Source organism: Platichthys flesus, chromosome 18 (assembly GCF_949316205.1).
Source record: "Platichthys flesus chromosome 18, fPlaFle2.1, whole genome shotgun sequence".
NCBI classification, from domain to species: domain Eukaryota; kingdom Metazoa; phylum Chordata; class Actinopteri; order Pleuronectiformes; family Pleuronectidae; genus Platichthys; species Platichthys flesus.
In genome coordinates this window covers 438,880-462,577 of record NC_084962.1, presented here as the reverse complement: position 1 = coordinate 462,577, position 23,698 = coordinate 438,880, and the positions used below count along the sequence as shown (strand labels likewise).

The window sequence follows — 23,698 nt, the reverse complement described above, 5'->3', positions numbered from 1 at the left end:
AGAGTTAAGAGTAGGGCTGAACGATTTGGGCAAATAATCTAATTGCGATTTCCCCCCCAAATATTGCGATTGCGATTTAATATGCGATTTTTTTATTTTATCCTCTCCCCGCCCCCCCCCGCCAGAAAAAACGTAATGAATAATTTAAATATGACCAACACAATATTAGATACGTTTACTGTACAATATTCTTTCCCACATTCTTGTTTTCATTACAGAAACAAGAACAAAAAAATTGGTGTACATTTAAGTAATTTAAATCTGTAACGTATTCCGTTACATTAACTAATCTGAGTAACGTATTCTGAATACTTGGATTACTTCCACATTGAATTGCATTTTATAATTGTTGGAATGCGGCGTTGTTATAGTCAGTGGAGCCGCAGCAGTTCGAGCTCTGTGTCCGCGGATGCGGCGGGCCAGCTGGATGCATTGGAAGGGCAGCTTGCGGATCAGCAGCTCCGTAGATTCCTGTTCATGTCCGGGTGGTCGTGCAGCGGTATGTAGGCGCCGGGTCTCAGCAGGAACACCCCCATGCTGAACACCTCCGTCTCGCAGATGTGCATGTAGGTGACCGGGGGGCTCTGGAGCCCTGCCGCCCCGTAGCTCGGCTTGCTTTTCTGCGGAGCGATTTTCAAGTCCGCGGCCCTCACCGCGGTCACCGGCGAGCTGAGCTCGCTCTGTGTGTCCGCCCCGTCAGCCGAAGACTTTAGGACCCTGTAGGTGATGCAGGCTTGCTTCGCTATCTTCTGGATCAGAGGAGTTTTGTGGTCCTGCGGCATTCTTGCTGCGGGTGAGGAGGGCAGCCCAGAGCCCTACTCTCTTTCGCATGTTTTAATCGGGCACGTTGCGATTAGAAAATCGCGTTTTATCATATAGAGATTTTATCGCAAATGCAATTAATTGTTCAGCCCTAGTTGAGAGCACAGCAAACTTCACAAGGACAGCAGGAATATTCGCTAGTTCAATATATTGCCACCCAATGGAATTCTACCTTGAGATGATCAAACGGGTCCAGCGAAACAAGGGTCCGCTTGCTGCCACACTTGCTCAGCAAATGACCGACATCTCGATATTGACTGCACTGGAGCTGGCTAAATTGGAGAAGTTGGAGCAGCTACTTGAACCATGCATGCAAGTCTCTCATCCTCTTGTGTGCATTTTTTTGTCTGCCTCGAACTCTGTGTGTGTGTGTGTGTTTGTGCACACTTGTGCATGTTTGTGTGTGTAGGCCTACTTACTCTCTTCCTCTGCTAGTATTTCCTGCATGTAGCCTAAGCTACTCCTCTCCCAGTTTTCTCTCATTCCATCTGTGTCTCTACTCTCCCTTTTTTTCTGTTTCCCTGTCCTGTGTGCATGTGTGTGAGAGTGATTGTTTTAAGGCCCTTATTAAAACATGCCTGCACCTCTTATTGCAGACATGTGACGGAACTACTGGGAGGAAAGCAGTATGTTTCCTGTTCAGTAGTCTTACCAGCCTGGTGCCACCTATCCAGGGTTATGGAGTCATCTGATGATGATCCCATCTACGTAGTGAAATTAAAAGACACCTTAACTGCAGACTTTGCAAATCGCAATTGAAAATACCACTCTGAAGATGCTGAAGATTGCAACACTGTGTGACCCCAGGTTTTAAGGACTTGAAGTGCCTCCCGAAAGAGGAAAGAGGTGAGAAGGGGGCTTTACTGCGCAACCTGATGCTAGAGGACAAAGGTGGGATGCGTTCTACACCTGTGAGAAGAGAGAAAGAGGATCCAAAAAAACAGTGGATGTCTTCCTTCTTGTTGGCCTCCTCTGATACGGATTCAGAGGAAGGAGAGGAGGAGTCCATTGAGCACACACATGAGAAGCTTGCAGGAATAGCAAAGAAACACCTGTCAACCCCAGCTACCACAGTGCCCTGTGAGCGGCTGCTCTCACTCTCAGATCATATTGTCCAGAAGAGGAGAGCAGCATTGGCTCCAGAGAATGTGAACATGCTTGTCTGTCTCAGCAATTGGCTGAAAGTAAAAGATGATTAGGCACAATTCAGTTAAAGTAGCAGAGATCTTCCTGTTTTCATTATCATGTTTGTTTGCACTTTACGTTTTTGCACTTTCAAATGACAGATTTGAATGGCAGTTCAGTTTACCAAGGCCGATTGTTATTATGTGCTTTTCAATTTTAAAGATGACAGTACCAATGGTGTCTCAAATAAACCTTTTTTTACTAATCTGGATGTTCTACCTGAAGAAAGAAGCAGTGTTTCCGAGGACATTGAGCATATTCTCAGCTGGATTTTTTTATTCATTTTTATCATTCATGATATTTAAATGCTTGGCTTCCACTTTATAGGTAGGAGTTATAGGCCTGAGCCTCTTTGAAAACACAGATCTGTGTAGTTTTGTGTTTAAAAAAAATACTATTAAACAAGTAATCTTAATCTAAATTAATGAACTTCAAAATGTGAGATTAATTAGTTTTTTTTATCTATTGACAGCCCTGAAGAAATCCACAAGTCGTTCGACAATGAAGATGTAGTTTTACAGACCTGTCTCGTCACACGTGTCATGTTGAGGACACAGTTCACACAGATCATCGGTTGATTACAGACAGATAAACAACACATGCATTACAGAAACTACAAGTTTCACCAGTTTTCTGATGAGCGTTTCTGTTGCTTTCATTATCAGATGATCGATCCTCATCATTGAGTTAATCTTTTTAAATCAGGTCTGTTGACTTTAACCAGCAGCCATAGGAGGAAACATGAAACTTAACACATCCAATAAAAGCAGGTTCATCAACTTTACTCACAAAAACACTGCAGGAGCTTCCAGCTTAATGATGCCAGTGATGGTTTCATGAGACACGTGTTTGGTGCGTGCACATTGTAATGATCACCAGCGTCAAAAGAAAGCACTTTGAGTGGAGCTGGACATTCCCGTGAAAAAAGCTTAAACAATGGTTAACGGCTTGGTGGCGTAATGAGAGTCATCCGCTCCAAAGCTTCGAACTGTCGCTTCGAGTCCCACTTAAGTTTTTGTTATTGTTTAAATTTGTTTCCCCATGTGATCTATAATGCTGTCGAAACGTGATGTTGACACAGACATTATATTTACTCGTGATGTGTTTTAGATTGATGTTTATTTCAACGAGACTTTCAGTGTATCACCGCACTTCAGAAACAGGCACCAGTTGCCACGATCCCCAGTTAAACTGGACCTATACAGGACCTCGGTCGATACCCCCACAAACTGTACTTGACAATAGCCTATATGAGTCCCGACGTCCGCAAATACAAAATCAGTGTCCTTTATTCAATCAGAAGATACGTCCTAACCAGTTCATTAAATAGCGTAGTAATATACAAATCAAACTCCCGCGGCCATGACGAATCCCCGTATCCACACAGTGAAAGTTGTCACATGTCCCTTCGCCTACACTTCCCGGACGACCTTGCGCTTCAGGAGCGTCTCCAAGCTTGGCTTTTTTTTCTGAGCTTTTTTTAGTCACCTTATCTGCTGACACACTAAGACCTTATATTCTCAAAAAAACGTTTTTTCTCTCCTTACCGGTGCTTGATTTAAGCATGGAGGCTTCTTCTTCTTCTTCTTCTTCTTCTTCTTCTTCTTCTTCTTCTTCTTCTTCTTCTTCTTCTTCTTCTTCTTCTTCTTCTTCTTCTTCTTCTTCTTCTTCTTCTTCTTCTTCTTCTTCTTCTTCTTCTTCTTCTTCTTCTTCTTCTTCTTCTTCTTCTTCTTCTTCTTCTTCTGTCGTTATCATGCATTACCGCCACCAACTGGTATGAAATGGGACTCGTGGAGCTAAATACATGTACATTCGCTCATTCTATACAGTACCAGTCAAAAGTTTGTACATACCTTCTCATTCAATGTTTTTTCTTTATTTTTATTTCTTTCTACATTGCAGATTTATATTGAAGTCATCACAACTATGAAGGAACACATGGAATTATGTGGTAAACAAAACAAACCAGAATATGTGTTATATTTTAGATTCTTCAAAGAAGCTACCTTTTGCCCTGATGACAGCTTTGCACTCTCTTGCCTTCTTTCAATCAGCTTCATGCGGTTGTCACCTGGAATGGTTGAAGCGAGTAACATCCTCCTGCAGAGCCGAAGAATCTCTGTTTCACTTCCGGCCCATGTCCCGTACCTTTTTAGACCTACGCATGCGCAAGCCACTGTTTTAGACCCACGCATTGGGGAGCAAGAGCCACCATTTGTAGCCAGTTCGAGACCCACTAAGAGAAGGAAACTGAGTATTTGTATTAACATCATCTAAAATTAAAATTTACTTCTTGATCACTTTTGCTGCTGAGGTTCTTCCTGAAAGAGTATACATTGGTTCGCTGGCTCATCAAGTAAAGAATTACGAAAGAAGTCCTTTATGGTCCTTTTAAATGTCAAAGATTTGGGCACAGTGTGAAATATTTTGCACCAGAGACCAAAAAAGATCAACGTCAGACATGATTCAATTTGTTGGTGAAGGCCTGAAAGACTTTGTCCCAGAATATTACATGAATTCATGAGATCTGGTCAGGTAAGCAATATAGAGAGGAAGGAGTATGAGGAGCAGGAATTGATGATAGAAGGTGAAGAGTTAGATGATGGTGACTTCTATAATAAAGTGTAGTTGTATTTGATGCTCCTTGTCTTGCCGTGGAATGCCAGAAGTTTGTTTTCAATGGCTCTTATTTTTCTAAGATTTTTGTTTTTGTTGTGTGCCTTGCAGTGTTTCTGCTCTTAAGTTTTACTTACCTGTTTTCATTTCCTTCGTGTTCAGATTTTGCCAGTGTGTCTCGCTGCTGCACCAGCCTCAGCTTTTCCAGATTTCCTGTGTTTCTCCGTTAACATGGCCATCGAGTTTTGCTGCCTTAATCTGTAATTTAAGACCTTTTTTCACATTCTTACACCTGCCTCAGTCTCTCTGCTTAAAGGTCCAACCACAAAACATAACAGGGCCTACCTTATTATTTAACTTATTCAAGTTAAAGTTTTCCTTATTTAATTTACAACTATTGTTCTATGAGTTTTTTTTTCGTAGCCAGAAAATGTATTGTACACTGAAATATCCTTAACTAAATAGATGTTCTAATAAATCAAATGGCATCGAACCCAGCACTAGTTTGAAATTACCGATGCATATGGGAACAGCCAAGAAATGGTATAATTGGTCTATTACTGCCAGATTATTATTATTTGTCAGGTGTGTGTGACCGATCAAAGACCTGATTGACAGCCAGTGTGAAGGAGAGCAACTTAAAAGATAGACAAACACAAGTCAAAATGGATTATAACTGAGGTTTGTCAACCCTACTACCAAGGAAAGACTTCCACCCTGACACCATCCCATGGATCAACAGCACCATCTCCAAAGACTGAATCTGGAAACTCAATGTCCACATGGCCCACCACCCTAGATATCAACTGTCTCTACAACAACGTCCACCTGTTGAAAAACACAGTTTCCATCTTTGCCCGGCAACTGAAAGACGTTGCTTTCATAAGAGACTAATCCATGGCCCTGCTGCATAAAAAGCTTGGTCCACAACCCCCTCAGAATAACCATCCTGTCAACTAAACCATCACCCAGACAAATCCCATTGGGGACCAGACCACCCTCATATTACCCTACTACATCCCCCCAGGACATCAATGATATCCAGCAAGTCAGGTAAGACCAACTATTGTACCCTAGAGCCCCCCACCAACCCCAGCAGCAGGAAATATATGTAGAATGTATGTTTGTTATCTAGGAAACTTGGAGTAGAAGAGACATTTCCACTGGTTGTCCATCAGGATAGAGAGAGAGTATTCCCATCCACAAAACAAGAAGGATTAACCCAAGGCAGGAATTCAGGAGGAATGTTGATTTGGTACATGTAAAACCTTAGGCAAAATAAGGTGAATTTTCAAATAGGCTCAAATAAAATGAAAAGGTCATCTCAACAGAAAAGAAAACCCATCATAAAAACAGATCAAACTATTATTTAAGGGGAGTTTAATATTCATGTTGACAATGATAGCCTTAGCATAGCATTTATTTCAGTACTAGACTCAATTGGTTTCCGTCAGTCTGTTCACACACCCACTCATTGTTGTAACCACACCCTTGACCTTGTACTATCTTACAGTGTCAAAATTGAACATCTAATAGAACTTTCACGTAATTCGATTCTATAAGACCATAATTGAATAACCTGTAACTGTAGCTAAATTTAAGGAAATAATTTACATTTAAACCCGTATTATCCGTCGATATAACCAGCAAATTCTTTAAAAACCCTATTTCCACTGAGATTATAATGATGCAGATTTTTATTTTCTTCATCACAGTGGCGGAAATGGGCCTCCATAATATCAACCCCCATAATAAAAATGTAAGGTTGAATCAGTCATGTCAACAATGGATATATTACGATATCAACGCGTTTTATTTTATAAGTTCAAACCGGAAGCTGCTGGCCTCATTGGCGTTGGTGCTGCCGGGTGCGGATGTTAGGTAGCTACGATGTTTATATTCACAACATCATCGTACATTTTGATGTGAACAGATGTTTGTGAAAAGAAGTGTCGACATCTGTAATTGTGGTGCCAGAAGAAACAATTCACATTTGTGTAATTCTTATTTAAAGTGGTGAGCGCTGCTAGCCTAACTGAAACCCGAGCAGAGGGACTGGCTAGTGACCAGCTGGTGACACTGGGCCATCTAAAGTCTAATGCAGTGAGCGTTGTCAGCCTTCTCGCGGGCATGCTGGTTCCAGGCTGAGGCTCTGTAATGGTGGGAGACAGCGGTGTCTGTAAACAACCGACATTAACGATATTTAGAAACGACTAGTGTCTGCTCAGAGTAGCGACATGAACACACATCTCGGAAGGAATGGTTTGATCGGGCTTGCTGTTGGAGCTACTGCCAGTTTGGGTTTGATTGCATTCATAATTTACAGAGAGGTCAGTAAGAGAAGATTCCAGAGACCGGTGATGGAGGCCCTTCCATCCCGCCGACTGTTTGACGGGCCTGGATCAGAGCTGCTGCAGGAGACACTTGAAGCCCAGGGTGGGTTACCTGGAACTGGGATGCACATAAGGCAGGAACCTAACATGTCTTATGGTGATATTCTTTACATTTTTCTCCCACCAATCTAGATTAAATACACCATAATAACACAGCTAAAACAGAACTTGATAATTTTTGCAATTAGTCAATTCTTTGACATTCATATCCAGGCACCCAACTCAGTACATAGTTGAAGCACCTTTGGCAGTAAAATCGCATACAAATACGTGAAGAGGTCTGCAGTGTTAACCCTACCGCCCAACAACCTGGACAAACAGGACAAAATAGAGGGATTTACATGTTAAGAGAGTGGGAGAAAGGTTAGAGATTTTAGCTAATACCAAACCAAAATGATAAACTTGTTCTCTCCCTGTTTCCAGAGGAGAAGACTCAGCAGCAGGCTCTGGCAGCGGTGGAAGCAGTGGTACGGAGTTTGTCCCCAGAGCAACAACTAGAGCTCAGGAACCAGCTGGACCAGGTGCTCAGCTGCGTTGATTCACTGCGCTCAGAAGTGGCTGAGCTGAGGGGCGGCCTGCAGGACATCGCCGTGCAAATCATCCAGGATGTCAAGTAAGTGACAGTGTCATGAGCTGTTCTGAGTCTATGCTAGTGTCCCGCCCATATTGTACCAAATAGTAATTTTAGCCAGAACATTAAAATTAAATATTATTTGTTCAAATTTACATATCCACAGTAGTTTCATTTAAAGCTATAGAATACATTCTATGATTACCTTCGATAAAGGGTATTATTATTATTATTATTGTTAATAAAAACAAGTCATGTGTTTACATTGAAATAACAATCATGCGTTTACTTGTATGTGGATGATGTACAGTAATAATTGAAGGTCGATTCAGTTTTTTGGGGGTTTTTAAGAGAGGTTGCAACAACAGTTGGATTTATCCAGACAGTGATGACGAAAAAAGGATCCAAGAAAATTACCACAAAAACCACATCACCCATTGAAGTCTATGTATTATAATCATCATGTTTGTTCAAATACAAATTGTGCTAAAGTAGGTAGCATCAGTCAATCATATTCATTTATTCAAGGAATGGGCTTCATACCTGATTAAATAGATCTTCCCTCCCAACTCTAAGGTGGAAAATGTGCTGTGGTATTCCTGGCTTTGTATTTGAGTCTTTTAGTAAGTACAGGTATGTTCTTAAATACTGGCAGATACATACAGTGTGAGTTGGTCAAACTATTTGGTTTCTTTTCTGTGGAAGCTTACTTTGTACGAAATTGAAAGGTGAAAGAATTTCAGCCTCAGATTGTTGTGTTGTTGTGGAATGTATTTTCAATCTACTATTTTGTTGATTTCTCTTTATTCTTACACCATGCACCATGTCCCAATAATACATAAAATAAGTGAGCAAAGTCAGTGAAATAAAAACAACTGTGATGCAGGAAACCATCAGAAACACCAAAATTCTAATTGAAATGAAAAAAGCACTCTATTTTGATGGGAAATTGAACTGTAGACAGAAAGTAATGGACCTACAGACCGGAGAAACTTGTTAGAAAGGCTGTATGCATTTGCGTGTAAACTAGCTAATGCAAATAATAATAATAATAAGAATAATGCATGAAATCACAGTAACTGTACAACGCCATACCAACTGAGTAAGTTTTTACTTCTTTTGAGGCTCTAGCAGCTGCATTTTGCACATTCAGGGAACAAAATGTTAAAATGATGGTACTGTATGAAGCATAGGAGTAATTCTTCTAAATGAGGTTGGGTCCCCACATGGATGTTGTTGAAATTGTTTGACTGATGTGGATGGATTTTCCTTCTGCTCCTTCACATTCAGAAAGGGAGTGGAGGACAGTCAGCGAGTACGCAGGCGCCGTCATGTTGTCAACAGAGACCGCAATGATTCCACCAGTTCCAGCTCCATCTATTTCACTGCCAGCCAGGGCATGGCCAGTGCATATGAAGAGACCAGCGAAGGAGGGTATGTCATGGGTTGGTGGTGCTTTTGTTTTGTCATATTATTGATCTTGTGGACATTTTTAAAAGGCTTTTTTACTAGTTATATCAGCTAATGCTTGTAAGACAATTGCTGCCAGTTAGGATGTGTCATGTGCTAAGAATAGGTAAGTAAGTAGTAGCATTAATTCCTACAGAGTTTAGCATAAACATGGTCCTGTGATAAAAAAAATGCAGGTGCTTCTCTTGTAGGAGTCAGTTGTTTCCTGTACAGAGTAGATACAAAAATATGATCCAGGATTGAATAATTGATTACTTCTCAGCCACAGTGGCGGCCTCCTAATCCAACATCCTGAGACAAAAAAGCAACTTAAAACACACTTAGATGCTAATAGTTGCCTCGTACCATGCACCTAGTAGACCATAAGTGCCTATGAGGTCGAGGTCATTGTGACCTCACAATCACATAATTGCCCTGTGAATACAAATCTCCGCCTTGAGGGAATCCTTTCGATTTGGCACAAACATTCACTTGGACTGGGATTTGAATTTGGTAGCCAAATGTCTAGGTCATAGTGGCCTCTCAAAGTATGTTAATTTTCTAAATGGGACATCTTAAGATCAGCTTGAGGAAAATGTCTTCAAATTTGGTAGATACATTCACTTGGACTCAAAGATTAATTGATTCGATTTTGGTGCCTGGAGGTCGAGGTCACAGTGACCTCTCGTTCCTGTGAATGTGATATGCACTATATGGACAAAGGGATTGGGACACCTACACATCACACCTACAGGAGCTTTTATGACGTACCATTCTAAATCCATAGGAATTAATATGGAGTCTGAAGCCCTTTTGCAGCTGTAACAGCTTCCACTCTTCTGGTAAGGCTTTTACAAGATTTTGGAGTGTGTTAATGTTAAGTTTTGCCACTTCATCCAGAAGAGCTTTTGTGAGGTCAGACACCCAGAAGGCCTGGCTCGTAATCTCAGTTCTAATTCATCCCGAAGGTGTTGGATGGGGTTGGGGTCAGGGCTCTATGTGGACCAGTCAAGTTCTTCAACACAAAACTCACCCATACATACCTTTTGTGAACCTTGCTTTTGCACTGGGGCAGAGTCATGCTGGAGCAGAAAAGAGCCTTCCCAAAACTGTTCCCACAAAGTTGGAGGCATGTCTTGGTAAATTGAAGCATTAAAGTGGAATTGAAACACTGAATGTATTTAGCATAATTTAAAAGAAGATTTGTACTTTCTTGATTATTGTTGTTCTGGGTTTGTTCCATCATGGTTAAATGCACTTATTGTAAGTCGTTTTGGATAAAAGCGTCAGCTAAATGAAATGTAATGTTATGTAATGTCATATTCTGCTAGCCCCTGATGTGATTGTTGGTAGAAGAGCAAGTCCTGCATTAGCTGGCAGCACTAATAATCTCTGGCAGCACTAATAATCGCAGAATAATTTGATTTTGGTTTACCTGCTTTAATCAGTGTCATACTTAGGGAAATAGCCTCCAAAACACGTGTTTTCAAAGTATAATAGAAGCCTCACATTGAGTATTAGCTCAGGTACATGACCCACCGGCCTTAGCTGCCTAATGGTAGTCATGTTAGTAAATGTTAGCAAAGAGTCAATTTCGCTAGCCTGCTAATTAACATAAATAATGTTAGCTTACAAACTCAGAATGCAAAGGTGGATACTAAAGTTAATTTAAAATGTGGACTTGGAGAATAACGTTGTTTTGATGTTTCAAACACTCTCTTTCCAATATTACATGCTAGCTAAGCTAGCGATGTTTTGAGCTAGTTAGATTACCTGCTGTTGATGGGGCGCTCCAGGTTCTCTGCATGGACTTCATGTAGGGAGAGCACAGTCCCCTCCAATACGTCCCTCTCACAACAGAGGATCAGGAAAGTCCTAGCCAGGGTAATACAGGGAAGACCCAAAGCATGTGATGATGGCATGTATCAGGCCATCATGTAGTATCACGAACGGGCGGGTGAGTCTGTGTGTCTGGGTCCTCCCAGATAGCGCACCGGTCCCGAGGCCCCGCCCCCCACCCCGCCCACTCGCTCAGAGACACAAGATCAGAGCTAGTACACGTGAAGAAGCCTCTCAGTGATTGACTGCTTCTTAACTATGGAAACAGTGAAAACACAGTACATTTTGTGTTGCTCACTCTCTCTGCACATGGGGAAACTGATTGCTGCTGCTCCTCCAAGTAAAATGGAGTTGTGATCTGCACTCTCCTCCTGGCTCGAATGCATACACCATCGGGTTTCAACATATCTCCTCAAAATCCCTCTCTGTCTTGTCTTGTCTTCTGCCATAATTTTCACTAATAATTGGTCGTAACACCCATCTCTGCTGTTGTCGTAATGCCGTCTCTACAACCAACTAAATTACTACACACTTACGTTCGTACAGACGGGTTCAAGTCCTCTTTAAGGGGGGGCCTAGTCAAACCAATGGCAATGGGACAACATTTTCTACATAAAGAATATCAGGACTGCCTGTCGGGAATTACATTATATCTGGCACAATTCAGGACAAGGTCACTTGGCTGACAGGTAGAGCGGTCGTCCTCCAACCCGAAGGTCGGCAGTTTGATCCCAGTCTTCTCCATCTGCATGCCACATGTCCCTGGGCAAGATGCTGAACCCCAAATTGCCCCACATCAGTGTTAATTTTGGCAGCTATTTTTGATTTAGTCTTAGTCTTAGTCTTATCCTTCTTAGTTTTAGTCGACTAAAACAAATTACATTTTAGTCTAGTTTTAGTCACATTTAATAGCCACATTCAACTCCTTTTCTATAAACACATATAGCTGCAGCCTAATAGCTTAAAAATATATATTTAATTTTAAATGTGAAAACAAAAAGGGAGAGCAGGTCAGACTGGAGCCGGACACAGAAACTGCAGCTCGGTACAAACCAACTGCAGCTTCTGCTCTGATCGAGAAGCTGCAGAGCTGATCTCTGATCAGCTGAGACCAGAGAAACTCTGTGTTTTCACTGTTTCCATAGTTAAGAAGCAGTCAGTCACTGAGAGGCTGCCTATAGAGAACGAGCTCTGCTTTCACTGTGTCTCTCTGAGTGAGTGCGCAGGGCGGGGGGCGGAGCTACGGACCAGAGCGCTATCTGGGGCGCACACATACACAGACACACACAGACACACTCACTCGCCCGCTCCTGATACTTCATGACGGCCTGATACGATGATGTTTTAAAAATTATTGTGACTTACTCATCCACCAACATTTTCGTCTCGTCTCGTCAATGAAAATTAAAATATATTTCGTCATAGTTTTTATTTTCAAAGATTTGTTTTCGTTACGTCTTCGTCTCGTCTTCGTCATGGAAAAAGGGTCTAACAAATATATTTCGTCATAGTCTTCGTTAACGAAATTAACACAGCCCCACATAAAAAATAAATTAAAGTGCGGCTAATCGATGCAGGGTATGACTGTATGGGTGAATGTACAACTGTACTGTAAAGAACTTTGAGTAGTCATCAAGACTAGAAATACTCTATATAAATACAAACCATTTATTTAAATGTAATACCTCAACTGAATTCTTTCAAATTTGGAACATATTTTCACTCAGTCTCATGGATTACTTGATCAGATTTTGTTGACCATTATAATTAAGCTCTGTCTGACTTTTTGTTGTGAAAATGGTAAGAGTGATATTTGAAGACATAATTATGTGATTACTGATAGCAACAGTTGATGCACTGTATGAGTATGTGGGTGAATGGCAAAACTTTAATTTAAAAGTGATTTGAGCGTTCATGAATACTAAAAACATTTACCAATATTCATAGAAATAATTAATAAAAGTTGTCATCTCTCTGGAGTCCTATGCCTGCAGAATATGACACAGAGAGAGAGAGAGACTATGGGAGGAAAAACAAAAAAAAACAAGGTGACATCTAATAAAATAAATAAATGGGGGGAAAATAGACCGAAAGGGAGAGTCAGTACATGATGGGATTTCAGTGGCCAACGGCAATTGTGACCTAATATGAATCTGAAACAAATTATGTAGATTGAAACTGCACTGGTTGGCGGAGCTGTTCAACCGCACTGCGGTAGTTAAAAGAGTATACATTGTTCAACTAAGTAATCTACAAAGAACATGCTTAATTTGCATTGTGTTATCTTTTCTTTTATTATTTTAAACGTCCATAATATTTAGGTGGATGCAGAGATCTAGGAGAGATTATCTATAAACCTGGACAAATCAAACAATTTACCATTTAGAACTTATTTAAAAAGAAAAATTGCAATTTGGGTGAACTGATATCTAAAACATCAATAATATTCAAAAATCAATACTCTGTTGTGTGAAATTGTGGTTTCTTGAATATATATTCACAACCTTTTCCCAGCTGAATAAATCGTACATAAATAACAGATGATCCTCAATATATGTCCCAGTTACTCCACAGCATATGCTGAGTCAGACTACACAGACCGGGACACAGACAGAGAGGAGCAGGAGCCTGAGCAGGAGCCTGAGCAGGAGTCTGATGAGGATGAAGACGGGAGCTGTGCCACAGTCATCACGCTCCGCCAGGAAGACTCCCCAGAAGAGGAGGTGGATGAAAGTAGAGAGCTGGAGGAGGAGGAAGATGATCAGGGCAGGCCAAAGCTGGCGACTGAAGTTCCCAGTGGGGAGCTTGCTCTCCTTCTGGCTCAGAGTGACATCCTCCACACAGGAGATGCCAGTTTAAAGGCAGAGGGCTTTCGACTCCTGCTGGACAACAGAGCAGAGGTCAGTAATAGGACACTGACTTATTGTTTACATGATGGTAAACTAGTGCTGAAGCTGATAACAGAAAAAGGTTATTTGTGTGGAAATTATAAGGTTCAGTAACTATAAACTACTTAACAAATCACAACATGCCATTATCTCAGGGCACTGTAAAGATTAAGGTTGAGATCTTACAATATTATTTTGAAAGACAACAGTTACCATAAAGAGCAGATTTTGGGTGAGTGGCATTCTGCCTCGTTTGGGATAAGAGGCAAGAAATTGATGGAGAGGCAAAAGAGAAAGGAGGGGTGCTGTTGTGTTTAAGCCAGTCAGACTGGTTGTCCATTGACAGTAATAGTTACAGATGTAACAACATTTCTCACAGAAGTAATTCAATCTCTAATGGTAAAAGGGGTGCATTTGTATGTGCATGAAGTCAGATAGCGCTTCAAACATCAAGTTAGAGATTTATTCTATTATGAGAGGTAAAAAAAAAATTGGATCATCATAGCATTTTTCAGAGATGTCATGCATAGGAACTCCGGAGAATTGGGTCTAGACCTTCTCCATAGTTTACCTTTCACACCTGCACAAAGTTTCTCGCACAGACACATCCACAATAGCAACAAAAGTGGTGATCAAGTTTTTTTTAACAGCACATTGACACCAGCGTCGTCTTTTATTACCACAAACTCTTGTGACGTCACTGTCTGTCCTCTGCAAGTCTGGCAACACATTTCATCTAGAGGGATTCAGTTTTCCTTTTTTCATTTTTGCGTCTGTGGCCTGTTAAGTGTTATAATCCCCCTATTTACATCAACTCCTTTGGACATTTGGCGGACTGAATACAAAGGAGCCAGGGATCACACGTTTGCTTTTACGCATGCACCTGCTCTGAAGACTCTTGATCTCCAGAGTACAGTGCCTGTCGGAAAATAGTTTAGGAGCAGAGTACAATATAGTGGGCTGTAGGGCTGTGTAAGACCCTTGGTAAAACCGAGGGAACATTTTTCGAGCCAACAATTTGTCCTCCCGAGCAGTTGTCTTGTGGGGTCTGCCGGACCTGGGTTTGTCAAAAACATCTCCAGTCTCTTCAAATATTTGTCTTATTCTTTGTACTTGACTCTGAGACACATTGAAGGTGTCAGCCACCTCAGCAGTGGATCTGGTCTTCAGCCTCTTTATAATCAACACTTTGGTCTCAGGGTCAATCTTAGGCATGTTGTCAGAGGTCAAGTTGCAGTTGATGTGAAGGTCTGGTGTGCTGGGGTTCTTTGTATACACACCGGTGATAATTTTGGCAGCTATTTTTGATTTAGTCTTAGTCTTAGTCTTTTGACGAAAATGCTAATTAGTTTTAGTCACATTTAGTAATTTCTATCCTTTTTAGTTTTAGTCTAGTTTTAGTCAACTAAAACAAATTACATTTAAGTCTAGTTTTAGTCACATTTAATAGCCACATTAAACTCCTTTTCTATAAAAAGATATAACTGCAGCCTAATAGCTTAAAAATATATATTTAGTTTTAAATGTGAAAACAAAAGGGGAGAGCAGGTCAGACTGGAGGCGAAAACAGAAACTGCAGCTCGGTAGAAACCAACTGCAGCTTCTGCTCTGATCAAGAAGCTGAGGCGCTGATCTCTGATCAGCTGAGACCAGAGAAACTCTGTGTTTTCACTGTTTCCATAGTTAAGAAGCAGTCAGTCACTGAGAGGCTTCTTCACGTGTACTAGCTCTGATCTTGTGTCTCTGAGCGAGTGGGCGGGGTGGGGGGGCGGGGTAAATTATTTGTTCAATTTTCATATTACTCTCTGTAGGCGACAACTTTTGTCTTGGCAAAATCTGACCTTTCTTTGTTCATTAAATGATCAATCTTTCTTCAGTGACTACATTTATTTTAGTATATTAAACATAACTTGGGAGGGTTTTAGCTTTCATATGAGCCATTTCTTAAACCAATGGATTAATTAAAAGTCAGGTTATAAGCTGTTGTTTCTACAAAATCTAAGTGACAAGACTTTTGTCAGGGACAGTAAGTTGTAACATAGCTAAATGTGAAAGAAGTGAAGAAATAATTTAATAGATATTACATATAACATAACCACAAATGAAATAAATGTTATTTATCACCTTAGTGCCCTCTCAAAGTTTTTTGTGACCTTAATAATGAGTATGCCAGAAAGGTGTGTAATGGTTTTCTGATTTGGTGCTTGCAGTATGGAGACAACAGGGAGTTTCTATGGAGACTGGCTCGGGCATACATTGATGTGTATGAGTCCACTGAGGACAAACAAAAGAAGATGATATATGCACAACAAGGTAACTAATTAATACACACACACACATTTGTGTAACCGCTTACTCAATAATTGTTTTTACTCACATTTGATTAAGAAAAAAGTGCACATTAGGAAATTATCAACTGCTTGTGTATCCTGCTAGAACACAGTAAACTTACTTAATTGAAAAGTTTAAAAGTTAGCAACTCCCAACAGATTTTGGAAATAAACTAGTGCTGTCAAACGATTAAAATATTTAATTGCGATTAATCGCATTTATGTCATAGTTAACTGAAAGTTAATCGCGATTAATCGCAAATTTGTATGTATTCTTAATGTCCCTTCATTCATTTTTTCTCCATAATTTTTTGGGGTTTTTAATGCTCTATCAACATGGACAAGTGGATTGGCTTGCTTTATGCAAATGTTTTATTTTATTGAAAAACAACATTGCCAAACAGGGCGGTACAAAATAAAATTATAAAGTGCACATTTCAGGTAAACAAGGACTCTACACCTATAGTGCAGTTAAACCATGGCTTAATATTTTTCTTTTTTTCAAGTTTGCTGTTAACATAGCAGTCAGGCCTCTCAAACAGACAAGCAACAAAATAACAAACATACACAGGCAAGTGTCGGCCTACTTTGAAACTAATTAAACACAGAACTGTGTAGGGCTATTTGAGTCCTCCCCATATTTGTGGAATATGTATGAAATAAGAAGTACCCTATTTTGAAATAAATAAAAACATATAGCTGCAGCATAGTAGCTTAAAAATATATATTTTAGTTGGCGAAATATTAAAACAAAATGCGAGAGCAGGTCAGACTGGAGGCGAACACAGATAATGAAGCTCGATAGAAACCAACTGCAGCTTCTGCTCTGATCGAGAAGCTGAGGCGCTGATCAGCTGAGACCAGAGTAACTCTGTGTTTTCACTGTTTTCATAGTTAAGAAGCAGTCAGTCACTGAGAGGCTGCTTTACGCTCTGATCTCACTGTGTCTCCCTGAGCGAGTGCGCGGGGGGCAGGGGGCGGGGCTACGGTGCGCTATCTGGAACCAAACACACACAGACACACACACACTCGCCCGCTCCTTGTACTTCATGACGGCCTGATACGATGATGTTTTAAAAAATTATTGTGACTTAGTCAACCACCAACATGTAAAAGCGTGTGTCACACGGCAAAAGCGTGACGGTTGGGAGCTCTGCGTTAATCTCGCGATAAAAAAATTGACGGCGTTAAAATGGGTTTGCGTTAACGCCGTTAATAACGCGTTAAACTGACAGCACTAAAATAAACTGAACATGTGTTGCAGGTCGTATGGAGGCAGAGCTGGCCCTGAAGAAGAATGGCCTGAACGCTGAGTGTCACAAATGGTAAGATGAAAATGAACTTTTCCCTAACATTCTGTTTAAATATTTCTCCCATGAATGACAACATGGTTATTTTTGTGTCTGAGGCAGGTTTGCTGTGCTGACAGGACTCTGCTCCCAGTATGAGGGCATGCATGGCAAGCTGAAGAGCAGCCTCTTACTCAAAGTAATTTCTCCTTTTGTTTCATTCATGAGTTCTTTCTGGTAATGAGATCATGTTCATTGTGTGCGTGCGTGCATGCGTGCGATAGTGTTAAGAGTCTTTAGTGGTCAAGTCTAAATAAAATTTATAAATTCAGACCATTTAATGTGCATGCATGTTTCCACACCACCAGTGAATACTAAACAGTATAGACACTGTAGACACTGTAATGACAAACTAGTTTTTGTTCAGTAAACAGTAAGACTGATTCATAACCTAATCAAATCACCTGTTCAACAAACACGTAGAAATTCGGTAGTTTCATCTATTTGGTCTACAGGCGACATTTGTTATAAAGCTTTTTAATTTATCTTAATTGTTTGACCTTGAAGATGGCCTAGTAACATAACTTAAGTTTTTTTATTTTTTTTGGGAGAAATATAAATAATTAAACTACCCAGCAAACTGGAGTCCCTGCTGACAAGGATGGTGACAGCTGTCATCAGAAAATCTTATGATTGTATGACACCTTATGAGCTTATGATCGAATGAGACATATATTGGGCGGTGTGTGGCCTAGTGGTTAGAGTGATGGTTCTCCAACAAGAAGGTTGCTGGTTCAAACCCCACTCTCTCCCGACTGCATACCGAAGTGTCCTTGGCAAGATACTGAACCCCTAAATGGCCCCTCATGAATGTTGAGTGTACTAATTGTAAGTCGCTTTGGACAAAAGCGTCAGCTAAATGACATATAATGTAATATTGTGATTTGTTTTTTACACCCAGGAGCATCTGGAACGTGCCATCTTCCTCAGAGATGATGACCCCATGTGTTTCTACCTGCTGGGTAGATGGAGCTATGAGGTGAGAGAGGGAGTTTTGTTTGACCAAATGCAACTTCATCATCCCACTTTGTTACAGTATTAAAACCTCTGATGTCAGTGTTTCAAGTGTTTGTTTTCTCTGCAGGTAGCCACCCTGGACTGGTTTGAGCGGAAGGCGGCTGCTGCCCTCTACCACAGCCCCCCCTACTCTACACTGCATGACGCCCTTGAGAACTTCCTCAAGGTATAGGATCAAAGACTTCTGCTGCTTTGGTCTGCTCTGGTCACATTCAGTGGATAAACACTTACATTTGTTCTAGTCTCTGTAATGGAATCTCGTTATCTATGGTGTCATATGCAGCACATATAGCAGGACATGTACAGGGACAAGTTCATTGTCTGAGGCAATGAAAAGGTCAACGGCATTGACAGTGCTGTGTTTGATTCTAAATCCTGATTGAAAGCCTTCAAACAGACCATTCTATTGCAAATCATCACACAACTTGTCAGCAACAACCCTTTTTAAAGTTTTTAGAATGAAGAGATTGGTTTGATATGGGTCTATACTCAGCTAAAAAGAAAGAAGGCTGCTAGTGGTATAAAGCGAACTGGATAAAGGTATTTAAGTTATGTGTTCCCACTACAAATTAACCACTCCAGAATTGTGATCACTCATCCTAAACACTGCACTTTCTAGTGTCCCCAGATAAACACCTGTATTGTTAATGAATAGATAAAATAATCTACAATTTGTTTCTACAACGAATAAGACTATGAGACACAATCTGTTGTCTTTGAGCCGAGGAACGTATATTACAGACACCCCCCAGTCATGATCTTCTACTTCTACTATAAAGAAGTGTCTCTAGCTGTTAATAACTCAACAATATTACACAATTTATTTGAAAGAGACCAGAACTATATGTACAAGTAGAAGCAATGTAACATAGGGTATCGATTCAGGGAATCACATGCTTTGCTTTTCTTGTGAGATAAAAGTATTGTATTTGTGCCTCTATTGTTGTTATTACAGTGTAGAGGCACAGGACCTAACGTTCTGTGGCTAGCATTAACCCAGGGACATCGTTGTTTTTTACAACACTCAATCAACCACAATGCAAAGATGAACTTGACCTTCATCTGCTTTTCAGTGTTTAATGATATTTTATATAGTAAAGTGATTATTAGAACAGATCTTTGTCTTGTGTTTTATTTGAACCCCCAGGCAGAGGAACTCAGTCCAGGTTTCTCCAAGGCCGTGAGACTTTACATTGCAAAGGTAAACAAGCTTCTCACTGTCACTTACACTGTAACTCATTGTCCAATTTTTTTCATCAGTAGACTAGGTGATTGTCGTTTGCGATGGTGACCGTGCAGATGACGCTTCGATGATCATGATTCAAATGGGAATAGCCTGTATTACTACAGCCCATTTCTAGTTCTACTAATTCTAGTACAATTTTTACATTAAAACACATTCGTTCAGTGCATCTATGGGCAGCACTATTTCTATGAGAAGCAGCAATTTGGGGTTCAGTATCTTGCTCAAGGACACTTCGGAATGCGGAAGACTGAGATCAAACTGCGAACCTTCCTGTTAGAAGGCGACCCCTCTAACCCCTGAGCCACAGCCCCCCCAAATGTGTAAAATAAAAACAGCACTGCTTGAATGGAGTGATCCACCAATAGTGTGGTCCAGAGTAAGCTAGTTATTTCTGAGGACACAGGGATGGCAAAGGAAGATTACAGGGTCAAGGCCGGGGCAATGTTAATGCTGGCCAGATTTATGGAAGCTGCCACAAGCCCACTTAGTTTCCTCATTAGGGCCACCTACAACACCCTGCCCTCCTACGAGGGCAGGGTGTTGCACAAGTGGCTGTGGACAGTGCAAGCCTGTAATCTCTGTGCAACCACCAACGCCTACCTCCAACACACTCTTGCAAGTTTAAGGACTGCTCTCCCACAAGGCTACTTTAGGTGGAGACACGACCAGATGCTCAGGAAGCTGGCGAAAGTGGTGGAGAGAAAGGGCCATATGAAGATCCATCAGTGGATCCAGTTCGAAAGACAAGGGGGAGTCTACAGATAACACCAACAAAAGACCAGCACCCTTGCTCTTTTTGTCTGGGAAGTTGGGGGTTGGAGGTCGACCTTGGCAGGCAGCTCTATTTCAGATCTACAGCACCACAATTGCGACCTGAAATGGTACTCTGGTCAGCTAAAATAGCCTCGGGTGGAGCTGACTCTGCCATTGGATGAGGGGTTGGAGGCAGCATATGAAAGGATGAGGGCAAAATATGCAGACCTGTTTGCGGAGAGCAGGGAAGCTGACTGAATACAAAACTCAGTCTGGTGGAGATTTGTTCAATGAGCTTCGTTAGGAGCTCAACATTACACCTGCTCAGAGATCTAGGGCTATCTGGTAAGACCAATTGAGAGCGCTCTGAAGAGGCAGAAAAGGCCAGCTTCTGGTTATGCTTTAGAAAGTGGGAAAAGAATTGGGGAGCAAGGACGTCCTGAGAAAGCTTAGCGGTGGGTAGTATCAAGGAGATGTCCCTCTTCAATGCCCTGCCACGAGGAGATGTACCGGGATATGGGGCGGTGAATCAATGAATTGTGGTCCCTGGCTTATGACTGTAGGTGGTGCGGCAGGCCAAGAGCCGAGCATGTTACAAAATCTACTTCTTCAAATCCACTCGTATACAAAAAACCTGTTGAACATTCCGGCAAAATACAAAAATAATTTGAACTTGGATTAAAGTGAAATTTCAGCAAAAACAAGCAAATTTTAAAACGGTTAAAGCAAAACTATAGGCCAAAATATCAAGCTATATTTTCTTGCCTGTCCTCCACTGCTGTGAAGTCAATGAAACTAATCATCGTATTTTTATGCTCATAGTGTCACAAGGAACTGGGAAACATATCGGAGGCCACAAACTGGACCGAGCTGGCTCTGAACATGACCACGAACAGTGACAATGTGAGATCACACCTCACCCTCCCAACATCAACCTATCAACAACTCAAATTTGATTTGTATAGCCCATATTCACAAATCACAATTTGTCTCATTTGGCTTAATAACAGTATTTAAAATATTGATTAGAAGAAACAGTTTAAACAGGAAGTTGTGCGAATCAAACATGTGAAGTTGGATAATGCACAGTATAACAACTTTCTGTTTCACGGTTAAACCTTTAAATTCTACGCCAGGCACACGCCCGCTGAGAAAAATTGTTCACACCAATATTCAGTCATGTAACACACTACAGTCAAACATTATTAACATCTATTATACTGTAATGTACTAGTCCCAAAAGGTTGACAACTCCCAGCTACAATTAGGTTGGAAGACCCTTTTGAAGGAGGATTTATTAGATCAGCTTCATATTGAGTCAGTGTAATCTAAACACCTTCAAGATGAAAAGTTGTACTCTTTAAGAGTTCGATGTTTTGCCTTGAAACACACAATTCTTCTAACTTGACTATACATTGTCCAATCTTTATCAAACTTTTAGAGGACCAGATCCACCTGAAATATGGTCCACTACCCATATGAGATGAAAACATCTTCTGAATGTTGTGCGGCAAATGTTGATGGCATCTTTGTAAGAACTAATGAAATGAGAAATATGGGTTTTGCACTTCAATGAAGCAACCCTTGCATGCCCCTTCATCGACATGTCTAAAAATCAGTATAATCAAACTCCTTGAGTACAATTGACAGTATGAAGCCATGCACTTTCCGTTCCTGCAAATATTTCACAATAAAAGATTTTTTTAAACAAGAATGGATTCGGTCAAAAGAAATACTGGAGTGCTTTTATTTTGAAACGCATACAGAAAGCGTTTAAACTTTTCATTTCTGCTTCATAACCTGACAACCCTTTGGTCCCTAGGGAAACAGAACTACACTCTTACGCTGTTCTGTTCTTATCATTCTTCCTGTCCGCTGTTGTAACAAGTGATTTTCCACAGTGAAATCGATGAAGTCAGTCTTATCTAATTTGAATACAACAATTAAACCATTTACCTTATTTTCATAATCATGCATCGCTAACAACATATACAACACTCCGCTGCATATGTAAAACATATGTATGTTCGTTTTTCATGATCTGGTCTTCACTTCATATGCTGAAACATAACACAGGCGCAGCACAAATTATACACAATTTCTACTCATTTCAAGATCTTGTACTATAAACAACCCCTTATACAAAATGAATTCCATTACCTATAATGAAAAGCTGTGCTAATCATAAGTCTTCCTTTAACAGCATGATTATGGCCATATGGCCATGAAGTTCCATTAATTTGACTATACATTGTTCAATCTGACAAAAGTCATAGCACCACCTACTGGCAACAGGATGTTACATTTAAATCCATCATGCCCTGTGCAGATGCATTACATATAACAAGGCCATGTCAACCAATGACCAGTAACTTCACTTAGAAGGTAAAAGCTTGCAGCTTCAATTTCTATTTATTGTTGACTTTTCTTTGTTTTCTAGGATGAAGAAACATCCAAACTGGAAGCTCAACTTGTGGTCTTAACTGACAGAGCAACTTGAACAATTAATTTAGACTGAGGTCTACCAGATGGAGCCTGGCTAGTCCGGCCATCCATCTGTGATCGATCAGTCCGGTGGGCTTTACACAAGGCACATTATATCCCGTCATTGGTTGATAGCTTTGTTATGCTGTCACTGTGGACTTATAAAGTTTTTTGATGTTGATTTATTTTTCTGCTGACTTTATTATGCTTCATTGAGTCAGTATTTAGTGATTCATAGTCATGCAGATATCTCAAGGACCAGACAAATTAATCCATTTGCACGGCTAGATACCAGAGGTAAGGTCATTTTATTATTATTGTTCGTCAGCTACATTCAATTCAGTGTCATAATGACACAGTGGAAGATTTCCACTAGTCAAACACTACAGTTTTCCACTACAAACAGAATATTTAGTGATATGCGATGATAAAATTAATTGGAGGTAGAAGTTTTTAACTGAGTAGTCTGGTTGTATCCACATTTTTTTTTACATGATTCCCTGAAGTGAAAGTACAGGTGCAGTATTTAATTGAGTCATCAGTTTATCAACTAACATCACTTTAATAGTACTGTGTTTTGTATTCCCTGGAATTTACACTTTTGAAATACATTTAAGTTAACAGGGGATATCAGAAGTGATCCTTTTCACAGTTAAAGAATGAAAAATGTGGCATGCAATTCGGTGACACAGTGATTGCATTTAATAAACTTCTGTTTTCACATTTTTGTCTTTATTAAGTTGTAGTTTTGTGTAT

At 40.5% G+C, this 23,698-nt stretch overlaps 3 protein-coding genes across 8 annotated transcripts in view; 1 reads left to right on the top strand and 2 right to left on the bottom strand.

Annotated features, from left to right (window-relative positions):
* mcm9 (minichromosome maintenance 9 homologous recombination repair factor) overlaps positions 1-3,770 on the bottom strand; it is a 38,519-nt gene extending 34,749 nt beyond the window's left edge. Inside the window, exon 1 of one of the 2 annotated variants that reach the window (XR_009924580.1) lies at positions 3,555-3,770. The gene's annotated coding sequence lies outside the window, so the exon portion shown is untranslated. The remainder of the gene's footprint in view (positions 1-3,554) is intronic. The other variant, XM_062411527.1, reaches the window with a different exon arrangement.
* Positions 3,771-6,450: 2,680 nt separating this feature from the next.
* On the top strand, positions 6,451-23,665 carry rmdn3 (regulator of microtubule dynamics 3). 4 transcript variants are annotated; one of them, XM_062411537.1, is made up of 13 exons: positions 6,451-6,504; positions 6,950-7,113; positions 7,440-7,629; positions 8,878-9,021; positions 13,439-13,775; positions 15,974-16,076; positions 17,358-17,418; positions 17,506-17,581; positions 18,344-18,421; positions 18,527-18,625; positions 19,607-19,660; positions 21,281-21,361; positions 22,899-23,665. In XM_062411537.1, the coding sequence occupies exons 2-13, from the start codon at positions 6,984-6,986 to the stop codon at positions 22,956-22,958; spliced, it is 1,413 nt and encodes a 470-aa protein (XP_062267521.1). In that variant the 5' UTR covers positions 6,451-6,504; positions 6,950-6,983; the 3' UTR covers positions 22,959-23,665. The 4 variants fall into 4 exon arrangements, with proteins under 4 accessions (XP_062267521.1, XP_062267522.1, XP_062267523.1 ...); XM_062411538.1 differs by having other exon boundaries at positions 6,452-6,504; positions 6,950-7,059; XM_062411539.1 differs by having other exon boundaries at positions 6,470-7,113.
* Positions 13,615-23,698, bottom strand: part of rad51b (RAD51 paralog B) — a 49,987-nt gene continuing 39,903 nt past the window's right edge. The window contains exon 11 of one of the 2 annotated variants that reach the window (XM_062411548.1): positions 13,615-13,754. The gene's annotated coding sequence lies outside the window, so the exon portion shown is untranslated. The remainder of the gene's footprint in view (positions 13,755-23,698) is intronic. The other variant, XM_062411549.1, reaches the window with a different exon arrangement.

Bases quoted from the DNA above. Each gene is read 5' to 3' on its own strand.
- rmdn3 (XM_062411539.1), top strand. From the start codon at position 6,861: ATGAACACACATCTCGGAAGGAATGGTTTGATCGGGCTTGCTGTTGGA. The intron at 7,114-7,439 runs GTGATATTCTTT...CCCTGTTTCCAG, and splicing joins GGAACCTAACATGTCTTATG to AGGAGAAGACTCAGCAGCAG. The intron at 21,362-22,898 runs GTGAGATCACAC...TTTGTTTTCTAG, and splicing joins TGACCACGAACAGTGACAAT to GATGAAGAAACATCCAAACT.